Source organism: Lathamus discolor, chromosome 2, assembly GCF_037157495.1.
Source record: "Lathamus discolor isolate bLatDis1 chromosome 2, bLatDis1.hap1, whole genome shotgun sequence".
NCBI classification, from domain to species: Eukaryota; Metazoa; Chordata; class Aves; order Psittaciformes; family Psittacidae; genus Lathamus; species Lathamus discolor.
The window spans coordinates 159,852,787-159,877,263 of NC_088885.1; the positions used below are offsets into that span (position 1 = coordinate 159,852,787).

General features: G+C 48.4%; 1 protein-coding gene across 3 annotated transcripts; it reads right to left on the reverse strand.

Annotated features, from left to right (window-relative positions):
• Positions 1–532: 532 nt before the first annotated feature.
• Positions 533–24,334, reverse strand: EEF1D (eukaryotic translation elongation factor 1 delta). 3 transcript variants are annotated; one of them, XM_065669079.1, is made up of 9 exons: positions 24,232–24,334; positions 12,489–12,612; positions 10,695–10,766; positions 6,574–6,642; positions 4,837–4,933; positions 4,421–4,524; positions 3,262–3,510; positions 2,214–2,408; positions 533–632 (listed from the first exon to the last, which is right to left on the reverse strand). In XM_065669079.1, the coding sequence occupies exons 2-9, from the start codon at positions 12,606–12,608 to the stop codon at positions 594–596; spliced, it is 945 nt and encodes a 314-aa protein (XP_065525151.1). In that variant the 5' UTR covers positions 12,609–12,612; positions 24,232–24,334; the 3' UTR covers positions 533–593. The 3 variants fall into 3 exon arrangements, with proteins under 3 accessions (XP_065525151.1, XP_065525152.1, XP_065525153.1); XM_065669080.1 differs by lacking the exon at positions 6,574–6,642; XM_065669081.1 differs by lacking the exons at positions 6,574–6,642; positions 10,695–10,766.
• Positions 24,335–24,477: the final 143 nt, after the last annotated feature.

Below are 24,477 nucleotides of genomic sequence, written 5' to 3' on the forward strand. Positions count from 1 at the left end.
CACCAGCTCGGACAAAACACCAGCCACAGCAACACAGGGACAAGGGACAGTGTGTGCAACAGGCACCATGTGCATCAGCCCCAGCACCTGACATGCCAGCCCCAGGCCCAAAGCAGCCCCATCAGGTACCACCATGGGCACTGGAGTCACTGTCACCTCCCATTTGCTCCTTGTGTGACTCCAGCCTGGACTTTGGACTCTGGCACAGTGGCAGAGGCCAGAAATGGCACCTCCCCTTTCCACAGGGCTCCTCCTGAACCCAATGATCAGCTGAAGTGACTGTGCAGGATAGAAAGAGCAACAAGGTGAAAAGAGGGAGGAAATTCAGCCCTAGAACAGCAATTCCTGGATGCTTCCTGCTGATTCATCCCGATCTGGGGGGATCCCAGTTTGGTAGCACAGGCTACCACTCCGATGTTCATTTCAACCCCTAAGGGCTGTTACAAAGGGAACAAAGGAAGGGAAATATCCCAAAGCTTCCCAACAAATCCCTCTGGAGAAGCTGCACTTGGCAGAGAAAACCATCCCAATCTGCACTCCCAATCTCCATCTTTATTAGTTACAGTTTCAGAGGGGGTAGATAGCTTTTTCTTCTAGATCTTGTTGAAAGCAGCAATGTCAACACTCTGCACCTGAAAGGGAACAAAAGCAGCAGCTTAGAGGTCACCAACGTGGTTTCAGGCATTAATAAAGCTCTCGGATAAGGGATTCTTTCACAAAATGCACAAGTGATGCTCAACCAGGTCAAAAGCACAGCCCAGGTCCCTTAGATCAGCTCCAAGCTGTGGTAAGAGGTTTATGGGGTGTTACTTAAATGTTCTTGGTGACACCGGTCACAACAGGATGCTGTGCTGGTCATTGCAGGAGACTTTAGATGGCTCAGCCTGTGAAGAACCAAGTTTCTGGGAACAGGAAGATTAAAGAGCAGAAGTTCCTGATTTACTGTAAATATAAGAGTAGGTGAAGATTACTAAACCTATGGTGCTCTCTCAACACAGTCAACCAGGTTGGAAAAGACCTTTAAGATCATCAAGTCCAACCAGGACTAACAAGGCCACCACCAAGCCATGTCACTAACAGTGAGACTAAGTTGTACTGAGCCTGTGCATCAACTGGCCCAGAGCTGGAGCTCTTAAAATCATCTCCACAGAGAGAAGGACGGGGATGGAGACAGCTCCAGTTGGCGACTGGTCACTAGTGGTGTCCCTCAAAGCTCGGTTGTTGTTGGGCAGTTGGAGTGGTGATCTGCTGGAGGATGGAGGCCCTGCAGAGGGATCTGGCCATGCTGGATCCATGGGCTGTGGTCAGTGGGATGAGGTTCAACATGCAAAATGCTACATTTGGGTCACAATAACCCCATGGAATGCTCCTGGCTTGGGGAAGAGCGGCTGGAAACTGCTCAGGGAAAAGGACCTGGGGGTGCTGATTGATGGAGCTGAACATGAGCAGCTTGTGCCCAGGCAGCCAAGACATCAGCATCCTGGCCTGTACCAGCACCAGTGTGGCAGCAGGACCAGGGCAGTGACTGTCCCCCTGCACTGGGCACTGGTGAGGCTGCACCTTAGATTCTGTGTTCAGCTCTGGGCCCCTCACTGCAAGAGAGACACTGAGGTGCTGGAGCAGGGCCAGAGAAGGGCAGCGGAGCTGGTGCAGGGCCTGGAGCACAGCGGTGATGGGGAACGGCTGAGGGACCTGGGGGGTTCAGTCTGGAGAAGAGAAGGCTCCGGGGGGACCTGATAGCTCCCTACAAGTGCCTGACAGGAGGATGGAGCCAGGAGGGGCTGGGCTCTGCTCCCAAGGAACAAGGGATGGGACAAGAGGAACCGGCCTCAAGCTGCACCAGGGCAGGTTCAGATGGAGCTGAGGAACAATTCCTGCCCCAGAGGGTGCTCAGGCATTGGAAGAGGCTGCCCAGGGCAGGGCTGCAGTCACTGTCCCTGTAAGCGTTCATACCCCGTGGAGACAAGGCCTCGGTGCCATGGGGCAGTGGTGGCCTTGGCAGTGCTGGGGAATGAATGGACTGGATGAGCTGAAAGGGCTTTCCCAACCTATTTGATTCCATGAGTCTATACTTAGAAGTGTCTCAGCAGGGAGATACCATCAATTCCATGATTTTTTCCATAAAAAGTCCAAGTTTTCCTGTATCTGCAGAACCACCTTAGTTAAAAATGACCCCATGGGTCAGACATCACCCAGCTTGCCCCAAGACTTACATAGTCTTCAAACTTGGTGATCTCTTCCTCCAGGATGTCTGTTCCAACTTTGTCATCTTCCACCACACACTGGATTTGGAGCTTCTTAATGCCATAACCTACTGGGACCAGTTTGGAGGCTCCCCACACCAAGCCGTCCATGTGGATGGACCGGACACACTCCTCCATCTTTGCCATGTCAGTCTCATCGTCCCACTGCAAAAGCATGAAGAAGGAACTTAAGGGTTCTCCTAGAGATCATCCTCAATGAAGCAACTGATTCAACATCTCATCTCCAACGAGGTTCCAGCTGATCCAAGTGGCTCTTTCTTGGCCACTATTTTGCAACACAGCTTGGTTAATGAAGCTAAACCTGACTTTGCTACAGAGCATGTTCAGTTCTACCTACAGGCACTACTACAGATCTAAGAAGGGTTCTCCCTGCAGCAACACAACTGCTTTGGTGTGCTCACTTTAAAGCAGGTCGTACCAAGGGTGTAGCACAGCCCAGAGCTCTTGTTCTACCATGGTAAGTTTGTCAAAGATGTGGTTACCCCTGGAGAGGGGGCCTTGGACAAGGGCCTTTAGGGACAGGAAAAGAGGAATGGCTTTAACCTGCCCGAGGGGAGACTGAGATGAGCTCTTAGGCAGAAGCTCTTCCCTGTGAGGGTGCTGAGGCGCTGGCACAGGGTGCCCAGAGAAGCTGTGGCTGCCCCATCCCTGGCAGTGCTCAAGGCCAGGTTGGACACAGGGGCTTGGAGCACCCTGCTCTAGTGGAAGGGGTCCCTGCCCGTGGCAGGGGGCTGGAACCCAAGCCATTCTGATTCCCATATTTAGGGCATTTATTATCCGATATTCCTTCAGGGGAAAGGGCTAATCCTGCTTAGGGGTACCTCAGATACCAGCCTACACTTGTCATGGTGCAACACAGCAGTAAAGAGGCTTCAATATCCCACCTCACTCCAATCCTTGGTTTGGAAATCCACTGGTCCTATCTTCACCAGCCTACTCAGACACGGAACAGATAGTCACAACGTCATGCAGGAACTCTCCCACTTCAGTTACTCACTGGTTTCACATCCAGAAGGATTGAGGACTTGGCAATAAGACCTGGTTTCTTGGCCTTCTTCTCTGCGTACTGCCGCAGTCTCTCCTCCCGGACTTTAGCAGCCTCTTGGTCTTCCTCCTCCTCATCACTCCCAAAGAGGTCGATGTCATTATCATCATCTTCCTCTGCAGCAGCTGGCTCTGGTTTCTTTGCTGGTGAAGCAGAAGGGAGCTCCACTTTCTTGGAGGGAACACTGAATGGTTCCACTTTCTTTGGTGGGGTGATGCACATTCAAGTTTACAGGAAGGAAAAAGGGGAGAAGATTAAGCTGAGGTTGAATGAGAGACTCATGAGAAGCTCAGGAACAGAAACTAACATCGCTCAAAAACACTAAACATGATCCACACCGTGTGATTTGTGTGCAAGATCAGCTACTGGCCATCAAAACAGGACATTCAACCAAGTGGACCTTTGAACTGGCCCAGCATGGCTGCAGTTGTACTCCTGGAGTAAAACCACCACGTAGCCAAGAGCTCATCCTCCTCCTAAGGGCTCAGGTATCTATACCATAAGAGTGGGACAGCAGCTGGGAATGGGACCAAGTGTCTTCCAGCATGAGGGTGTGCCTACACATTCTGCAGGCTTCCTGCAGAAACCACCAGTACCACCTCTTGCAACCTACAAGAAGAAATGATCAAACTGATGCCACACATTCAGCTTCCACAAAGCTTTATCTTTAATTTAATTAAATACATTCTTATAGGGGACATTTGGGCTTGGTCAGCCTGGAGAAGAGAAGGCTCCTGAAGGGGAGACCTGAGAGCAGCTCCAGTGCCTAAAGGGGCTACAGAAAACCTGGAGAGGGGCCTGGGACAAGGGCCTGTAGGGACAGGCCAAGGGGAATGGCTTGAACCTGCCCGAGGGGAGACTGAGATGAGCTCTTAGGCAGAAGCTCTTCCCTGGGAGGGTGCTGAGGCGCTGGCACAGGGTGCCCAGAGAAGCTGTGGCTGCCCCATCCCTGACAGTGCTCAAGGCCAGGTTGGACACAGGGGCTTGGAGCAAGCTGCTCCAGTGGAAGGGGTCCCTGCCCGTGGCAGGGGTTGGGACTGGATGAGCTTTAAGGTCCCTTCCATTCCAAACCATTCTATGATCCTATGAACAGCGCTTTGCTGAGGCTCACCTGGGTTGGAGGAATTGGTGAGGGCTGGTGAGAGGTAGAGGACTTCTCCAGAGCATTCAGGCGGCTTTCCAGTTTGAAGATGGCCATCTGAAGGTCTGAAACAACTGCCAGAAGAGGGGGGGGAAGAAACACCAAAGCTCATCTTGTAGGTTCTGCATCAGCTCTCAAGTCAGGACAAACTTGCTTCTGCTCAAAGTGGGCTTTAAAAACCCACCAGTTGCCCCAGTCAGAGGGAAAGCTGCAAAGCTCTGAGCAAGACACTGGCAGGGGGTTGGAACTGGATAAGCTTTAAGGTCCCTTCCAACCCAAACCAGATTCTGTGATGTGCTCACCTGGTGACAGATAAGGCCAATGTCCCAGACAAGGGATATACCCCACAGAAGCAGGGCCTCATCGTGCCAGCAGATTCTACTTACCACTACGTAGGTTTTGGTTTTCTACCTCCAGGTGAGAAATTCTGGAGAGGAGATCATTTTGGTCACCAGAAGGTCCAGAAGAGGATGTGCTTGAAACCTGCAACAAGGAAAACAGAGATGAAACCAATCCGTTCACCTAGTCCTGAGCTCAGTGAAGCAAAGCAGAGTTATGCCTTCAGGGAAGGAGCAAATTAGAAAGCTAATCATAGAACAAGGATGTTTTCTCTAAAGGCTTTACAAGAAAGAATTTACCATCTCTACAGGATGAAGCATGAAATGCATCTGAAGATATTCCAAGTTGGAACTGATGAGCAAAGGATAAAGTCATCCTTTACAGTCTGAGGTCACAGATTGTCACTGAACAGTTACCCACTAAGCCCCCCGAATGAGGGAACTGGTCTCCTCTTACAAACTGAGGCATGAAGTACAAGGGTGACCCATGTAACATCACCCAGCAAGTCACTGGGAAAACGGGAAGGAGATCCCAACATTCCTTTACTCTCACCTTCCCCAGTCCAGCCTTTTAAGCCTTCTCAAAACCTACTTTAACACATCCTGAGGGAGCAATTATAGTGATCCAGCTTTGAAAGTATTTGATTTAACAGTAAGAAAAAGCTTTTGTGTAAGGAGGCCCTTAACTGTAAATTCATATTGGAAAAGGGATATTAAAACAAGGTTTCACACCTTGTTATTTAGAATTGTGTAAAATAGAGAAAACCATTTATACTCCTTCCAAGTGCACCCTGCATGTAATTGTAACATGGATCTTGGTTGCAGTTGACATGCTACAGCATGACCAGTAGATCAAAGGAGGTGATTCTGCACCTCTACTCTGCTCTGGTGAGACCCCACTTGCAGCACTGTGTGCGGTTCTGGTGTCCTCAGCATAAGAAGGACATGGAGCTGTTGGAGCAAGTCCAGAGGAAGCCAGGAGGATGATCAGGGGCTGGAGCAGCTCCTGTATGGAGCCAGGCTGAGAACACTGGGGCTGTTCAGCCTGGAGAAGAGAAGCTGTGAAGACCCCAGAGCAGCTTCCAGTGTCTGAAGGGGGCTACAAGGATGCTGGAGAGGGGCTTTTGACAAGAACATGTCGTGACAGGACAAGGGGGAATGGGTTCAAACTGAAATGAGAGATTCAGGTTGGATATAAGGAAGAAGTTCTTTACTGTGAGGGTGCTGAGGTGCTGGCACAGGGTGCCCAGAGAAGCTGTGGCTGCCCCATCCCTGGCAGTGCTCAAGGCCAGGTTGAACACAGGAGCTTGGAGCAAGCTGCTCTAGTGGAAGGGGTCCCTTCCAACCCAAACCAATCTGGGATTCTACGATTAAAATTTCAGTAGTCAATGACAATGGAGAGGGAATTAACCCCTGTATTTCCACAGGCGTTAAGATGAGCAATATGTGGCACAAGGAAAGCAGGTCTGGAAGATGCTTGGCTCTGGGAGGTACATGGAATAGCATGAGTTGCTCCTACTGGGAAGGCCAAAAAGACCCTTCTCTACTTAAAAATGGGCATGGGCCATGAAACAACTCAGTCTCCAACATATCCTTATAGTCCTCACACACCAAGCTGGGTGCTCAACGTCCCATGTTACACAGCAGCTACACCCACATGGCAAAGACAAACACTTCTCATGGTAAAGAAGGAGCACTTGGTCCATCTCTCCAACGTAGGTCTTTCTCTGCCCTACAACGTCCTCTCAGCTCACACAACAGCTCCATCCGTGCACAGGGACTTACAGTTGAGCGGCCCGACTGCCTCTTGTGACGGGCAGAAGGAGCTTCTTTGCTCCGAGGCACTGTCTTCTGCTGCAAAGGGCAAGAGGTTTGGGGGATGTTTGGTTTAACACAGGAGAGAGAAAAGGATTTCACAAAGGCAGCTCAAGTGCAGGAAGCGGATTCCACATGCAGGGAAAGTCATCAAGCAACAAGATGCAGCCTCACACGAGCTACACACCAACCAAAACCTGCAGAGACACCCATCCATGAGCTCTGCCAGCTTAAAGGTCACACAGTTGGTCGGCAGAGCTGGGCTGATATGTCTAAAGCATGGTCTCAGCCATCTGTAACATCAGAGGTGCAGTCTCAGCCAGTTCTCCTGTCATTCAGATGACACCTAATGCCTGGCGGATGCAGAACCACATGCAAAGTTGCCTTAAGTCCACAATCACCACTAATGCATCTCTCCTACAGAGAAGTAAAGCAACACAACACTGATCTGCACTGAAAACTTGATGAGAAGCCTCCGTGGGCTTCCATCCTTGCATGCACCACCAAGAACAGAGACTGGAAGCCACTATGGGCTCCCCACACCAGGGTAGCCCTTCAAATTCAAGCTCAGATGAACCCGTTGCCTGACCTCTTCCTGTACTAGTTCCATCACCCAGGCCAAGGTTAAAGTTAATACAGTGATAAGTGACTCCTGGCAAGAGTCACATCCATCCCCAGCCCTTGGAAAAGCACTTCTTGTTGTGACTCAACAGGAGCTGTGGCAAACACAGGAGCTGTGCCACCTTCAGAGAGATGCAGCTGGGTTCCTTTCCATAAGAAGCTGATTCATCAGGTAAGCAGAAAGCACCACAGGTATTTGGCAGTTTGAAGCCCTAAATCATGCTTTCAAGCCAAATGCTGAAGCATTCCAGCATTTCTCTGCTTGTCCTGGCAATTGGCTATTCTGTGATCATGGACCTGCCTGAGCGAGTCCAGGGGAGGCCACGGAGCTGCTGCGAGGGCTGGAGCAGCTCTGCTCTGGAGCCAGGCTGAGAGAGCTGGGCTGGGGCAGCCTGGAGAAGAGAAGGCTCCTGAAGGGGAGACCTGAGAGCAGCTCCAGTGCCTAAGGAGGCTACAAGAGACCTGGACAGAGGCTTTGGACAAGCCCAGAGGAGGCCCACGAGGACGACAAGGGGACTGGAGCAGACCCCGTGTAAGAACACGCTGAGAACATTGGGGCTGTGAAGCCTGGAGAACAGAAGCTACATGGTAACCGTATGAAGACAGGCTGAAGAAGTTGGGGCTGTTCAGCCTGGAGAAGGGAAGGCTGCGTGGGGACCTAATAGCAGCCTTCCAGTATCTGAAGGGGGCCTATAGGGATGCTGGGGAGGGACTCTTTGTCAGGGACTGCAGTGACAGGACAAGGGGGAACGGGTTCAAACTTAAACAGGGGAAGTTTAGATTGGATCTAAGGAGGAAATTCTTTCCTGTTCGGGTGGTGAGGCCCTGGAATGGGTTGCCCAGGGAGGTTGTGAGTGCTCCATCCCTGGCAGTGTTCAAGGCCAGGTTGGATGAAGCCTTGTGTGGGATGGTTTAGTGAGAGGTGTCCCTGCCCATGGCAGGGGGGTTGGAACTGGGTGATCTTGAGGTCCTTTCCAACCCTAACTATTCTATGATTCTATGTGAGGAAAAAATATACTTCCCCACGTATTTGCCTTACTGAAGTCATAGCATCATAGAATGGTTTGGGATGGAGGGGGCCTTAAAGCTCATCGAGTTCCAATCCTCTGCCACAGGCAGGGACACCTTCCACTAGAGCAGGGTGCTCCAAGCCCCTGTGTCCAACCTGGCCTTGAACACTGCCCCTCTCCAGCCCCTTTAGGCACTGGAGCTGCTCTCAGGTCTCCCCTTCAGGAGCCTTCTCTTCTCCAGGCTGCCCCAGCCCAGCTCTTTCAGCCTGGCTCCAGAGCAGAGCTGCTCCAGCCCTCACAGCAGCTCTGTGGCCTCCTCTGGACTCACTCCAATGGGTATTAAATGTATGAAAAGAAATCAGAGGTATATTTTTGTGCTTAATTTGAAGCGCAGGTAGCCAACGTCTGCAGGGGCAGAGCTCGGTGAGGACTGGGGCTACTCAGGGACATGTCCCTTATAGGCAGGAGCACTAAACAGTACCCAGTAAGAGATGTGATGAGAAAGGGGGGCCAGGGTACCCCCTGAGTGAGCCCCCTCTGTTCTCACTGAGGGTGTCCCAGGGCCTCCGGTGTTTCCCTGAGGGTTGTTCATGTTCACTGCCCCCCATGTCCCACTGGACATCAAATCATGGAATGGTTTGGGTTGGGAGGGACCTCAAAGCTTCTCCAGCTCCAACCCCTTCCATGGGCAGGGACACCTTCCACAAGAGCAGGGTGCTCCAAGCCCCTGTGTCCAACCTGGCCTTGAACACTGCCAGGGATGGGGCAGCCACAGCTTCTCTGGGCACCCTGTGCCAGCGCCTCAGCACCCTCACAGGGAACAGCTTCTGCCTAAGAGCTCATCTCAGTCTCCCCTCGGGCAGGTTAAAGCCATTCCCCTTGGCCTGTCCCTACAGGCCCTTGTCCAAAGCCCCTCTCCACGTTTCCTGTAGCCCCTTTAGGCACTGGAGCTGCTCTCAGGTCTCCCCTTCACGCAGCAGAGGTGCAGGATCCCCTCCCTGAGCTGCTGCTCACGCTCTGGGGGTGCAGCCCAGCACACAGGGGGGTTCTGGGCTCAAGCGCACACTGAAGCCGGGTCCTGGGGAGCTAAGAGTTTTAACAGTGCTGTCTGTATGTATCAGCAGAAAACCGCCTCCAGTCCAAGCTAAAAGTCATTGACGGGGTGGGCAGTCTCTATTTGAAGCTTGAACACATTATTCCAGATATGAAGTTAAATTATTCACTACAGGAAAACCTCCCCTTAGCTGCTTGCTGAAATACTGATGCTGAAATAAGAAACCAGCATTAGGAGCCTTCCAAGTATTTACCTGCTTGACATGCTTTGGTTTTAATATTACTAAGATATCCCAACTTTCCATTCATTCCCATGCTGTATTCAAGGCCACCGAGTCTAACCAAAGCAAATTTAACCCTTCCACCAAATTTCCCTCCTCTTCCTGCATCTACTTCCAAGCTTCCTGTACCTCTATCTCTGATCACTCATATGAGCAGTTGCAGAAGTTGCTTTTGCAGTATCAAGTTCTACAGGCACAGTGAAACCACCATAGGGAAAGCATTTAACCCAAGTCCTTCATATTCACCTGAAATGCATTGTCTTAAAGAGGAATATGAAATATTCCCCTTGAGAGAGGCTCAATTCCCTGGTTTTGTACTGATCAAATAGAAACTGAGGGTCTTAAATACCCCAAGAGGGAATTATGAGGCCAAATCAATGTGGATGAAAAGATGGATATACTCAGATGGAAGATATGTGGAGGTATCCCAACTACAGAGGTAAGAAATCAAGACACATAGGCTATATTCTGTGAGTTTTCTTCACCCGCAAAACCAGTCCAGTATGAACTTAAGATCTCAGCTTCCTACTGAAAAGTTACATGTTGTCTGTAGGTATCAGCACAAAAACCCCTCCAGGAAGGATGTTACTGAGCTTCTACAGGATGGTCCAGGCTTAGAGTGTGTAGCCAAGCTGAACTCCTTAGATGCAGAAGATGGAAGACAGCATTTCTTTGCACATACCCTAACTGAAAGCAAAACAGGAAAGAGAAGGTGGCAGCCCAGGAGAGCCACACGTACTCCTGCTGGCAGCTCAATGCTTTGCTACTCAGCAAGGTTATTACACCAGCCACTTGTAACCTGTTAGGTAAGACTTGTGGGAACATTCCACCAGGATACAATGAAAAGAAATGCACAGAAATGAGTAATTTAACCCCAAACGCAGTTAGTTTTAAGCAGCACTGAAAGCTAGTGAGCAGGTAAGCAGCATGCACTCTAGTAGGAACGGTGCTCTTGATGGGATGAAGCTATGCTGGTGGGTACATAGCACTGCACACCTCAAGTCTTTCCCCTTCTAAATTCAAAAAGAAGCCACATGATCTATGAAGTGGTCACAGCAGAGCTCTGAGATGCACCACAGCTCCATATGGTTGCAGGTAGCCAGGTGGTGAGAGCTTTGGTACTCACTCCGGCCAGTGATTTCTGGATATTCTCCCTGGCTCTGGCAATGTCGCGGAGGATCGTGCTGGCTCCGTTCTCCTGCAAACAGTGCAGAAAGAACCAAGATTGCTTTTAAGAAAGAGAGGAAACAGCAAAAACTGGTCAGGGAAATGAGAAATTAAAAGGGGAGGAAGTAGGGGATGGGGTCCTTCCAATGGCTCAGCAAGTACTGCTCAATGAGCTGAAAGAAGGACTGATTCTGAATCAATCCTTGGTCACATTAGGCCATGTGTCCACAGGATCGTCCAGTCAAGAGGTTTTAGGTTCTTTATATCATCCTGAATGCTTTGGGCAGCTGGGGAGCCAGGCAGAGGGCTGGAATCACTTCAGTATTCCTAAGGGATCTATCATTACACAGGCTGCTTTCATGTATGACCTGTCATTGTATGCAGGCAAGAAGTGACAGCTCTAACTGAAGGCTTCTCTCCAGAAAGGTATGACCCAGAGAACAGCAGCACAAGTTGTGCCTCCCTCCATGCTCCTGCTGCCATCCCTTAGTCTGGATTTGACCTGGATTTGAAGGTTCCCTTCCAGGAGCACAAATTCAGTTTCCATGATCCATTCACTCATTGCCTCTCCCAGACTACAACCCCACAGGCAAGATCTGAGACATGAAACTGCCCAAAACTCCGTGTCAAATACACCACAGAAAAGCAACAGAGACACATTGAGGTGGATTCCACTTCCAGGTTGCAGGAAGGTTTTAAGGAGTGTGGATCTTTTTCCTTAGCAGGAAAGTGGCTGATAAACTGCTGCAGAATCTCCACCAGTGCCTTTACTTCATATCTCACAGGCAGAACATCATTGGAAGACTATGTCATGCTATGTAAGGAGCTAAGTGTTCTAAGAGCACTGCAGAGGTTCACACTTTAACATCTACCTCAAGAGCTCACCTATAGTTTCTTACTTTCATGCTGTGCCACCACTATACCAGCAATGGGCAGCAGGAATAGACAAGAGTGTGTCTAGAAGCTTACTTAAGCAAAAAAGCTTCCCCTAAACCACTTGCAAGCCATTTAAAACTCTAAGCAGCTTCTAGATAAAGGCATAAGCAATGAACAGCTCTTTACACAGCAGGAAGAGGTTATGATAGGACTGCACCTTTAAAGAGGCATCATTTCAGGTTAACATTTAAGCTTGAATCACTTCAGCAGCACCATGATTCCCCTCCACCAGCTCCCCAGTACTGCGCTGGAGTCTTCTGCAGGAGCACATTGAGTAATTCAGAGGGTACAGCACAGAGAAGAACCTAATTCCTGGTCTCTAAAGAGCCATGGTGGCTCTCTTCAAGCACTATGTCATATATCCCTTGCCAAGGGATATAAAGCTCAGCTGCTCCAATGTGGCAGCAGAAGTCCATCTTCCACGGCTGAATGGGGACAAGCCCATTCTTTACCCAGCCCAGTTCAAAGGAACACAGCTCAAACTGTGCCCCCAGATCACAGACAACATCAGCAGCATGAACAGATCAACTGCTGCAACCTGTAACTGGTTCTTCTGTTACAAGGGTGTCTGATCTCCCAATACACTCGTTGTACAGGATAAATACTTCACAGACCACAGAAGATAGCCTCTTAGAAGACAAAAGGGGCATAACTGAGGCTTAAAGAGCTCCAGAGAAGACTCACCCTTGGAAAGAACAGCACCAAGAGTGGAATTAATCCGGAAGTCCACATTCAGGTGGATCATGTCCTTTCATTTGCTCTGTGCTGGCTCTCAGAGCTCCAGCACTGTTAAACCCCATCTAAGAACAAGCATTACCTGCTGGTGTGAGGAGCTGCCAAGTGGCCCGTTCATCTGCTCATAGTATCTTCTCTCAGCATCATCATATTTGTACTTGTCAAACCAGATCTTCTCATGCAGAAAGTAGTCCACTGCCATTTTGCTGCAGGAAGGGAAAGAAAAAGCCCAAAGTGAGTTTCTGGAAGTACAGGAGGGTGGCAGTTTGCAGTGAGCTTGTCAGAAGAGTGTTTCCTTTCCCCATAAAGCTCTGCTTGCAGCTCTCTGCTTGGTGCTTCCCCCTCCAGCAGAAAGCTTTAAGTCAATAGGATCCTGTTATGAAAGCAGAGCAGTAATCTTCCACCCATCTGCCTGACCTGCATTTAGTGACACACCACCAAGGGAGGACTAAATCAGCTGGTCTATGCCTTCTCCCACAAGAAAAAGCTTTTGGAGCTTGATTTTCTACATGTGGGATGGAGCACATGGGACTCTGCTGTTAAGATGTCTTGTGTATGAGAATCAAATGCTTTTAAGATGCCTGATCATGGTGAAACCAAAGACTGAAGGATACACAGCTCCAAACAGCACATGTCAACAAGAGGGTGCTCTGTGACAGGCAAATCTGGATATAACCACTCACAAATAGCAACCAGGAGCTGTTTTAAGCTACTACATGTCTCTGCCTAGTCATGCCATGCTTCACTAGGTGCACCACCACCTAATCCTTCTGTAAGGAACAGCCAAGCCTGACATCCATAGGGATCAGCCTCCTGGAGTCCAGCTACATACATGATTCACAATGACACACCTGCCGTTTGGAAGCTGCTGCAACCTTCTGCAAGTTAAAATCAGCAGCAATGTAACACTTGCAAGGGGCAGATGCCCGTTACTGGATGGAGGAACAGCATGAACCACCTTAACACTGCTGTGGAATGGCAGTGTCTTCCCTCAGTGCAGCAGCTTCCAAAGATGGTTTCATTTCTGTTCTGGAAGGGGAATGATGGAGCCCTTGCAAGAGGAAGAGTATGTGCTCTTATTTCAAGCCAGGGGATGATTCAAGCCAGCTACAGAGTCAACATCAGTTTGAGGAGGTGGGGAGAGCAGGGATGGAGCATCACAATCAGGTTCCACCATACAACACAGAGACAGCAACTAGTTTCAAACCTCAAAAGCCTGTAACTCTTCAGAACACTTCCACAGAAGCCAACATATAAGTCTTCTGCAGAACAAGCACCTTCCTTACCTACCCATCCAGGAGGGACCAGAGGCCACCACACCGTACATCTCCTCTACATTGATGCCAGTCTCAGAGCTCAAACCTCCAAGACCCTGCTTGAGCTGCCAACTAGTAACTAATAGAGAATCATGGAATGGTTTAGGATGGAAGGAACCTTAAAGCTCACCCAGTTCCAACCCCCTGCCATGGGCAGGGACACCTTTCACTACAGCAGGTTGCTCCAAGCCCCATCCAACCTGGCCTTGAATAGAAAGAGAACATTACCTTAAATAGGAGAGGGTGAAGGGCTCACCTAAAGCTTATCTGTAACTCGTCAATAGCACTTGATGTATAAACTGTAAAACCCTTCCAATAAATCCAGTTAGTCCCATCCCACAACAAACAGCAGATTCCAGCCTGAAAAGTCTAACCCATCAAACACAGCACATGCTCCCACCAAACTGATGTCTTAAGTAGCACTTCACTGTCATTCCCAAGCCTTCTTCGAGCTGTATACTTGTAGTGATACTCAAATGTAGATACCTCTCTCATGGAGCTAAATGACCACGTGCTCTGCAAGAGAGTTGGAGGTAAACTGCTTCCCTGAAGGATCCTGTGGCATTTAACACAAATGCAACAGCAAACAGCTGCTAATTTAACCTCTTAAACTCAAAAATGAAACACTGCATCTTCTGTCATCTCAGCAACACTGTTTAAACCATGAATTACTTCAACTTCCCACTTTAATGACTTTCTGTATGTAATAGACATGGCCCTGGGTTCCCCCCATGCAGAAAGAGGGTCAAACCTCAGCTCACCAGCCATCACTTTAAACCCCTTAACCTCTGGCACCACACCTTTAATCACCAGTATTCATGAGAAGGGGGTTCCTTAAAGGAGGTTCCCCCAGCTACCCTGCCCCAAACAGGTCCCTTGGTTCTGCAGGCACAAAGGACCATCTTCTACACACAAGAACTCCTTCAGCTCAATCCTGACCCAGGAGCTTTGCATGTGTGAGTGTTACCCCAGAACAAACTTCTCCTACTTCATTTCTGGAGCAGGTAGGCTTGAATCACAAGCAGCTGGTTGGGAGGGTTCTACCACTGTTGATTCCTGCATTCCCAATGGAGTTTCTCCTGTTCTTGACATTCGCAAAGCCTCAGATGCATAGAAGCGTGCCTCAGCACGGTCATATGTTGGCTTATTGAGCCACACAGTCTCACTGTCCTCATGCAAGAAGAAGGTGGTAGGTGGAGGTTGCTCAGCATCACTGGGAAGCAGAGTGTTGGTGGCCGCCTCCATGTGTTTGTTGATGTCTGTTTGCTTTCCACTGTGGTTCTTCTTGTCCTCACGGTGGCTCTTTGACACTGTGGGGCACCCGCGTTGCTGTTGTCGGCTTTTGCCCGATGGATGCCCATCAAACATGTTCTCATAGAAGCTCTTCTCAGCATCATCATACAGAGGTTTCTCCAACCACACCTCTGACATGAGAGCCTGCAGGCTTGAAAGCTGGGGCTTGCCATTTACCGTCTGGCGTTCAGAGTCAGTCAAACTGGTATCAAAGGAAGGAGCAGAATCAGCAGTGATGTCTGGAGCCAAGCCTGGAGTAGCAGGAGTAGGCAGGGCTGTACCATAGCCCTCATCTGGTGTTCTCATCCCAACACTGCCATCATTTGACCACACAGATGGGATGGTTAGGACATTCGGAGGCACAAAGAACTGAGATTTCTCAAGGAACACTTTCTCAGCCTTATCAAAGTCAAACTTGTTGATCCAGACTCCCTGTACAACGTGGTGACACGCAGACAGACTCCCATGGGAGCAGGACAGGGCTGCTGAAAGCATCCTTGCCTTAGGAATAGCTTGGCCAGGGGACTGCTCAGCAGTTAGCTCAGTGTCAGGTGCTTCTTGGCTCTGCCCATCTGCTAGTTTCCTCCTGTACATGCTCTCAGCACAGTCATAGAAAGGTTTCTCAAACCACACATGGTCAGCTAACAAGCCAGCCAGGACAGAGTCTAACTTGGCAGCCACATTCTTGGGTTTGGGAGAGCGCTTCCTTTTCCTTTGTTTCTTCCCATTCCTGGTTTTCTTCAGGTCTCCTTTGAATTCACCATCAACAGAGTCCTCATTGCAGACCCCGTTGACAGCCTCTACCTCCTGGAACTCCTCTGGAGCTGCAGCAGCTAACATGGCTTCTCTTTCATAGTGCAGTCTCTCTGCTTCATCGTACTTGTGCTTGTCTACCCACACTTTCTCTACTGGGCAGGGAGGCTTCCTTGTCCTCATCTTCCAAAGAGTGGCAGCGTTAAAAGATAAGCACAACAATGTAGTGGCAGCAAAAGTGAATAAAGCAAGGGCATGCAGCAGACTTCAGTGATTTAAGTAATAAAAGAGTGTTAAAAGCCATCATACTTGTTATTCATGGTTAAAGAGCGATTTAGTTCTGGTTTTCCTGTGTTCTAAAGAACTTAAACTGCTTCAAACAGTTTCTGAATCAAAATAACCTATTTCTGCTGTTCTGACAAACATTCTGCATATTATGATTTAAAAATACAGGTACTGGCTGAAAACACTTCAAATTTCACTTCTGAAGACAACCGACAAGGAAAAAATTATGATTTTGGTGTGAAATCCCTGGTTAACATCTAACAGATTCTTCCAACTTAGTGGATTACTCCTTAAGTACTTGTTATGTATTCCAAACTACTGTTTTGGGAAGACATCTAGAGAAAGATGCCCCGATTCTTGAGTATCTTTAGAGGTCACGTACACCTCATTGTGTTCTGCTGCTACAAAACCCAGCAGACGGAGCTGACTGAAAAACTATCACACCTTTTTGACATAACCCCCCAGTTTCTGGTTATTAAAGGTGACCATGAGCTGGAGATCTCCTGATTTGTTTAGTTCATCAAAAAGATCTCAAAATGAAAACCACTGCATCTGATTTGTGTTTTCCTGCCCTGGTCATACGTTACTACAAATGGTAAAAGATAATCAAGCAGTTAATGTGTAGATTGTTGGAAATGGAATAGGAATTCTCTTTCCAAGTACAGAACTTGGTGTAGCGCTCACATATCTAGTAATAAGGTAAAGGTAACTACCTCTTCACCAAGCACGACATGGTCAGATCACTGGAGTGATCAGCATAAAAAGGCTGAAATCCAGTACCTCTAAGCCAGTTCTCTTTAGTCTTTAGTTTCTGACAGCTTCAAGTTCAGCTGTGACAAATCAAAGTCACCTACAGCTGAAACATCCTTCAGACTTCAGTTGATGGCTTTATAGGCCCAGCTATTCCTGGGAAATTTGACAAGCCTCAAGTCCAAGGCTTCAGAATCCAGTAAAACCAACAAACTTATGCTTTAGCCTCTTTATATTTTCAATTTTAATTCAGAGTTTAAAATAAAGCAATTTAATACTACATTGCAATGATAGAAAGTACTAGAAGCAAAAGTAGATTATTTTCTTACTAGAGTAGTGGGACTGCTCCTCCACCAGCTGCTGATAGCACAGTGAAACAGCTCAAAACCTTTAAAAGTAGCTAAAATTGAGGCTTAAAGTCTTTATGTTGTTTCACACCCCATCTGCATTTTTACACCAGTTAGAGAGCAATAAACCACTTCTTACTACAGACAACTAGAAAAAAAGCAGTGCTTGCAATGAACATTCATCTACTTGTTAGCATCAGCACCAGCTGGAAGCACACACATTGTAAAGTAGGAGCAAGGCAACAAGCAAGTAGTAACTTGGGTTTGCTCATCAGGATAAGCTTTGCTGCTACACCTTTTATATAAAGTAGCAAAGAGCATCCCTCTTCAAATATAATCTTTATGAGAGATATCAAGTTAAATGGGATTATTGGGAGGTAACATCAAGGTTTGTTGGAGAAATACCTGGATTTCAGTCACTGGAAGACTTGGAAAAGGGTTAAATGATGTAAATTCAAAGTCTTGTGCACTAAGGTCCTGCTTTGCAGTGCACATGGTCTGAAATAGCACCAAATCCATGGGAAAAGCAAAAGCACACCTGAAAGTGCACAGATTGGACAGGATATTTGGATTTTGAGGCTCCATAGGGCTCCTGAACACAACTGGATTTCCACACTAGCCTGACATGCTCTGCTTGGCTCCACATTCACATTCCTTTGCGTTATCCCAAGGGAAAATCAGTCTGCAGCCTTCAAGGAGATGATTTATTAAGCATACTTCATCAATCCAATGCAGGTGGTGTTAGACTCACAGGTTACATCTTCAACTAGTTCTATGGGTGTAACAAGAAACCCGAACGCAACTCAGTACAGCTCAAAGTGTCCCAACCTGTCAGTATTTCACTTCCCATCAGTAGTTCATTGCCCATTTGATCAAGACCCACTAAAATTCATGGTTAAGTATTTCCTTTAACAGTACAAAACGCAGACAGCAACTCAAGAGTACTTACTTTTTCAGCTCCTATGAGAGCATTAAAGAAAAGGATAAAGTTAGAGCAAGTTTCACATTCTAAAGTTTCAGCAGCTCATGAGAGAGGGCACAGTGACAACAGCTAAACGTACCATACAGTTAATTCCCCACTTATATAATACACTCAATACAACTAAAAGCTGGTTCATTCCCCAGAACCAAGTTCTCTTCATGACCCAGCACCACAGACAACCACTTAAGTTTCCATTTTAAAGCACTAACAGTACAAGTATCCCAAAGGATCATGACAGGGAACCAGCCAGAGAAGGTCCCAACCTCTCATGTCAATGGTGGTGCAAAAGTGGAGCTCAGGTCCCCCAGTGTCAACACCTTAAAGAAGCCTGAAGATACACAACAGTTACGTCAAAGAATGAATTCACATCGTGGTAGCTGTTTCTACCAGTAGTTAGCAACCTGTACAACATCCTATGAATGAGAGAAGACATAAAATACCAGCAGCATAGCAAGCCTAGTACCTTCAGGAAAAGCAGCAATACAACATGTGGAAGTTTGTGCTAGAATTTAAGGCTCACACAGAGTTGCACCTATGAGGCTAAACTTACAAAGCCTCATCAGAGACAGCTTCTCATCTCACTCATTCAGTCACGCATAAAAAGAGTATTTTAGCAATGGAGTAACACAAACCCCCAAAGCCAAAGAGATCCCAAAAACTCCCTCCCCCTCCGCCCCCATTAAATCTGCTCACACGAATTCAGGTGTTATTTATATACAGATTCTTACCAGGAAAAAACCTTCATACAGTGAATCTACCAGAAGTGGAAAACCATTCTCCAATGAGTCCACGATATTTATGGCATCTATTTGTTTCCTGTTCTTAAGGAAACCTTTAGTACCTTTAAACCCGAGGTTAAGTTATAATAAAGATCAAATTCTCAAGGAAGTACAGTTCATAAGCATTAAAAAGATGAAAAAGTCATTTCTACTCTGTGTTTATAAGTTTTCCCAGAGGAAGCTGGGAAAAGGCACATGCAAGGATTTTAATCACACAAATCATCACCTGAGCTGGTGCAGGCAGCCTGATGAGCTGTATACCATTAATAGCACAGCAAAGCACTAACAGCTCTTCCACAACACAAGTTTACTTCAGACAAAATGTGAGCTCATAATCACAGAATCCTGGAATGGTTTCAGTTTGAAGGGGTCTTAAAGCTCATCCAGCTCCAACCCCCTGCCATGGGCAGGGATACCTTCCACTAGAGCAGGGTGCTCCAAGCCCATGTCCAACCTGACCTTGAACACTGCCAGGGATGAAGCATTCACAACTTCCTTGGGCAACCTGTTCCATTGTCTCACCACCCTCACAGTAAAGAACTTCTGCCTTATCTCCAACCTGAGCTTCCCCTGTTTCACTTTGAACCCATCACCCCTTGTTCTATCACTACAGTCCCTGATGAAGAGTCCCTCTCCAGCATCCTTGGAGCCCCCTTCAGACACTGGAAGCTGCTCTGAGGTCTCCACGCAGCTTTTCTTCTCCAGGCTGAACAGCCCCAGTGTTCTCAGCCTGGCTCCATACAGGAGGTGCTCCAGCCCCTGATCATCCTTGTGGCCTCCTCTGGACTTGCTCCACCTCTTCAGAGGGTCTGGATGAAATTTAAAGTGATTCAGACTAAGTGCCTGCACCATTTCACTGCTCGATCTGGTTTAAGGCAGCAAAGATTTACCACAGCACCAAACGATAGCCTGAGTGGTTGTTTCAACACTTTCCTCCTCATGTTCTCAACTGCTTCACCTCCTCAAACAAAGTTTTACAATTAAAAGGACATGGATTAGTTTTATCAACACTCTCCACTGGCAAAAATCAGAGCACAGGAACTAGAGCTGAATTAGGGATCCATCAGCCTGCACTTAAAGTGACACAAACAGTTACACTCAAACCTCATCCATCTGCTGCCTACAATCATTCTTCAGAAGCAGTTTTCCACTCAGTTCACCTTTTTTAAGCACAAAGATAAATTAATACCTTGAGACATAGGCAGAAGCTTCATTAAGTGTGTAAGAAACACAAATCTATGGGTAGAAAAGCACAAGGGCTCTTACTGCACACACCAGAGTGGCTCCTGTGTAGCCGGTGCAGTGCAGACAAGTATCTGGTGTTTTACAGACCACAAAACCACTGGAAAGGGAAATGCTATTATTAATCTTTATCAATGCCAAATAATCAACTAATGGACTGTTAAAGAGGGCTACAAACCCCTGAAATCCTTTTAATCTTAGCTATTGCTTCAGTGCTTAGGGTTTGATGGTGTCCTGTCACCACGTCCTGGCTATTTCAAGCCAGAACAAATCAGTGATACTTCCAGCACTGCAGGGAAATGCAGGAAGTTAAAAATAGGCAATGAAAAGGTCTCTAAATCCAAAAGAATCTTCGGACTCCAACTATGAGGAGGCATTAGCCCCTTATTTAAAGAATCAGTAAAATAAAAGCAAGTAACATATTACCCAAAGCTGGAGCCAGCTCCGTTTGTTGGTTTAATGAAAACCACTTTTTCCCTTTTAACCATAAGAGTTGCATTTCTCCTGAATTAAGAGGTCTATAAAACAAATACGGGGTTCTGGGGAGAGTCTGGTGATAAATGTTTGCCACAGCCCCCCCAAAAGCTGAATTCTATCAGATCCTGCACAAGCTCTTCCCTGGAAATTAAATGTTCCTCTCATGAGGCTGATGCATCTGCTCCCAAAAGGGAGCAAGTCAGGCAGCAACACAGTTAGCAAGCAGCAATCCCAGGAATAACTGAACTTGGATGTGGTTTAAGATGTTCCTGACAGCCTTGGAAAGGCTCTTTAAGCAAGAGCTAATCCCATTCCTCACTGACTTTTGGAGTGATACATTATTTTCTGCAAGCCGTAACAAAGATTACAGCTAAGGTTCAAACTCCCCTCCTCAGAGAAGACATCAAAAATGGGGATTAGGTGGCACTGGGACACTCTGGATGGAGACACAGGGCAGCTTGCTGTGATTTGACCCCCAAAACACCCCCCAGATGAAGCCCCAAAGGCCAGTCCTGATTTCTGTATGTCCAAGCAGCTTCCCCCAGCACAGATGGGTTCTCACCACAGGAGATTCTATCCCAATTCTCCATCTGTGTATCTGCTTCCATGCCTTGGCACTGCTGATGTTGACCACGGTTATCTCTTTAGTGCTCTTGTCCTCTCAGATATTAACACCAGCAGCTCCTGACCACTCACCCCAGCACCAGCCAGAAAAATAAATGCCATGAAACCCAGAAAAGGACCATTTGATGGCACAGAATGGAGAAGGAAGGTAACAAGCATCAGCCTGGTCCTTTCTACAACCTCAGACTGACACACTGGCTACACCACATTCAAGATGTGTTACCCATATCCTCCTAGTGACACGCTTCTCCTCTTCCCAAAACTTCCACTGCAGAAAAGCAGGAGCCATTTCAGATGGGCATTCAGGAACCAGTTAAGACACAGCTGCCCCACACCTACCTGTTCCACAGCAAAGACAAGGCCAGCATCCACCCTGCCCCACCTCCTGCTTTTCTGCTGTTGGTGATTCAGATTTCAAAGAACCAAAGCTGGTTCCACACCAGAGGGTCTGATGATGGCCTCTTGCAGCTGAAGGGGGCGAATCCAGCCCCTCAACACTGATACTGAGTCAACACAGGGAGTTAAAAGCAAAATGAAACATTAAGGGTTGAGTTGCGCTGCTCTTCTGATGGTTTAAGTCGCTAAAGTGGCTCTCTCCTAATTCATGAGCAGTAGGACGCAGTCAGGAGAGGACCCACCATCACCTTTGCTGCTGTACAAAGTTCCACACTAACCTTTAGCCAGGGAAACAACAATTCCCAACCTTGACCACCTAAGAATATGACTCTCGGCTCCAAGAAGCAAATACTGCTGATGGATAATGAAAAAGAGAAACATGGGAAATCAGCAGTAGGAAAAGGCAGGAAAGTCATCTTCATGAGCTGAAGTAGTGGCAAACTGCTTAGGTGAAGAGAAAAAGGCATTACCTGCAAGGTCAGAGAGAAAGAGGCCCACCTAGAAAAGGAGAGGAAAGAATTACAGCTCTACAGCCAAGGGAAGTTCTTTTCTCCTTCATCCTGAACACAAAAGGGTTGTGAACATCAGATTCAACTCAATTCCAATGATGCAGACACGAAAGAACAAATCCATACTGGTTCCTGGAGGGGAGGAATGACACTGTGGCAGCCTCAGCAACTTTAGCTACTGCTGTAATCCCTCACAACCCCCCAGAGAGCACATTAGCAGCCTCTGCAGAAGCATTTGGCTCTGCCCATACCCCAGATATAGCCCTAAAAGAGAAACCTCCTGAGTGAGCTGTCGCTGAAACAAGAACCAGAAGGAGCAGGACGAGCTGCTGGAGGCACTGCCAAGGTTACAGAGGGGTTGGGAATAGCCACACATGGAGAGAGGGAAAGGGGAGGGAGCAGAGCACCTACAGAGCAAGGGCAGGGCTGGATGAGGCCACTGCTCCAGTTGGAGCAGCTGCCAGATGACAGTTTCCTTTTGAGTTTCCCTTTGCAGGTGACTCAACAAAAAAACCTCTTGGTGAGACGAGGGATGGGGAGCAGTCCCCAAAGGCACCCAGAGCTGCTGGAGACAGCGGTCCCCTAAGCTCCCCTCCTTAACAGAGGAAGGACCACACTGCCAGCCCTCCAGACTTGAAAGAGGATTCATGTAGCAGAGGCATCCCCCTAAAAGGGAGAATGTGTCCCCCCACAATCTATGGGAGGTGGCACAGGTTTAGGGAGACCTCCAGCATCAGTCCATCCAGCAGAGCCTGCAAAAGGCCCCCAGGAAGAGGGAGACCCCTACAACCCCTTTCCCTACGGCTGGGAAGGGAAAATTGATCTCCCAGGTAATAACAGCCTCCGCATCCTCCTTTCTTGGGGTATGAGAAGAGACTCCATAGGGAATAGGGGGCTTCCAAACAGGGAACAGCTCGATCTCCCATAATCTCCTTCCCAGACTTACTAAGAGAAAAGAGAACTAAGATTATGGAGGACATAAAAGGAGGGTCACCCCACTATCCCCTAGGACTTTGAGTAGGGAGAAGCAAACCCAAAGACCAAGGGCACCCTGAGCCTTCTCCCTCAGGACTCCAGGGGTGTAGGCAAGAACCACACTGACACCCCCCCAGGCTTGAAAGAGGCTTCATGTAGCAGGAATGAAATCCCAGAGAGGGAACATCTCTCCCTGTAATCCATGGAAACGGTCACAGGTTTAGGGAGCCCTCCAGCATCAGCCCATCCAGTCCTTACATTGCTAACAGGATGCTCCTGGAACCTATCTAGAGCCTGTAATGAAAGGGAAGTGACCCTCGAGAATAGGGAGAACTCTACAACCCCCTTCCCTAAGCTTGGGAAGGGAAAAGGGGTCTCCCCGGGAATGAAGAGCCCCCATATCCTCTTTTCTTGGGATGTGAGGGGAGAAGAGACCCCACAGGGAACAGGGGTGGTCCCCCACAACCCCCTTCCCAGACCTATTGAGGAGAATTAAGAGGTTGAGGGGCATAAGGAATGTGTCACCCCACTATTCCCCGGGAATTTGAGGGTGGAAAAGTAAAGCCAAAGACCAAGGGCACCCTCAGCCCTGTCCTTTAGGGCTTCAGGAAGATGTACACCACAGGTACCGGCAAAGAGGCTTTGGGGGAACTTCCATCCACATTCCCAAGGCTGTAAAGGGGAAAGGACCACACTGACAATGGGGGAACCCCACAACCTCCCTTCCCTGGGACTGCAACAGGAAAAGATACCCCCATATATAATGAGGTCACCCCCCAGTTATCCCCTTCCCACCCAGGCGCCGCATCGCTAAAAAGGGACCCCCAAATCCTCCTTTAACGGCCCGTGAGCAGGAAAGCACCTCAGATATAACAGTGAGATGATTATAACCTCCATCCTAAGGGCTGCAAGAGGAGAAGGAGATCCCACAAGCCCTCCTCCCGGCCCCTGAGCCGGAAAGGATCCCACAGACCACACGGAGTCCCCAACACCTCCCACCCCAGGGATGTGACAGAAGTAAAAGACCCCCAGAAACCCTATTAATGAGGGCCCAAGAGGGGGCAATGAGGGAAGCCGGCGGGGGAGGCCGCACTCACCGGCAGCGATGGGCGCAGACAGCCCGCAGGAGCTCCGCTCCGCTCGGCCTCCACAGCCAAAAGGCGGCCCCACACGGCTCACAGGGGGTTCTGGGAGCGGAGCGCACCACTCACACCCGGGGCGGGGGGGGGGTGGTAGTGGTTAGAGAGAGCGGGTGCGCTGATTGAGACAACGCAGCGCACCCACAGAGCGGGCCTCATCTTCCTCCCTTCACTTACACACAGTGAAACAGCCGGGAAGGGTGG

Excerpts from the sequence above, each read along its gene's own strand:
- EEF1D (XM_065669079.1), bottom strand. The coding sequence starts at position 12,608 with ATGGCAGTGGACTACTTTCTGCATGAGAAGATCTGGTTTGACAAGTAC. Across the intron at positions 4,934-6,573 it reads GGCAGTCGGGCCGCTCAACT|GTTTCAAGCACATCCTCTTC; the intron begins GTAAGTCCCTGT and ends TCCTTGTTGCAG. Across the intron at positions 3,511-4,420 it reads CACCAATTCCTCCAACCCAG|AAAGTGGAACCATTCAGTGT; the intron begins GTGAGCCTCAGC and ends ACCCCACCAAAG.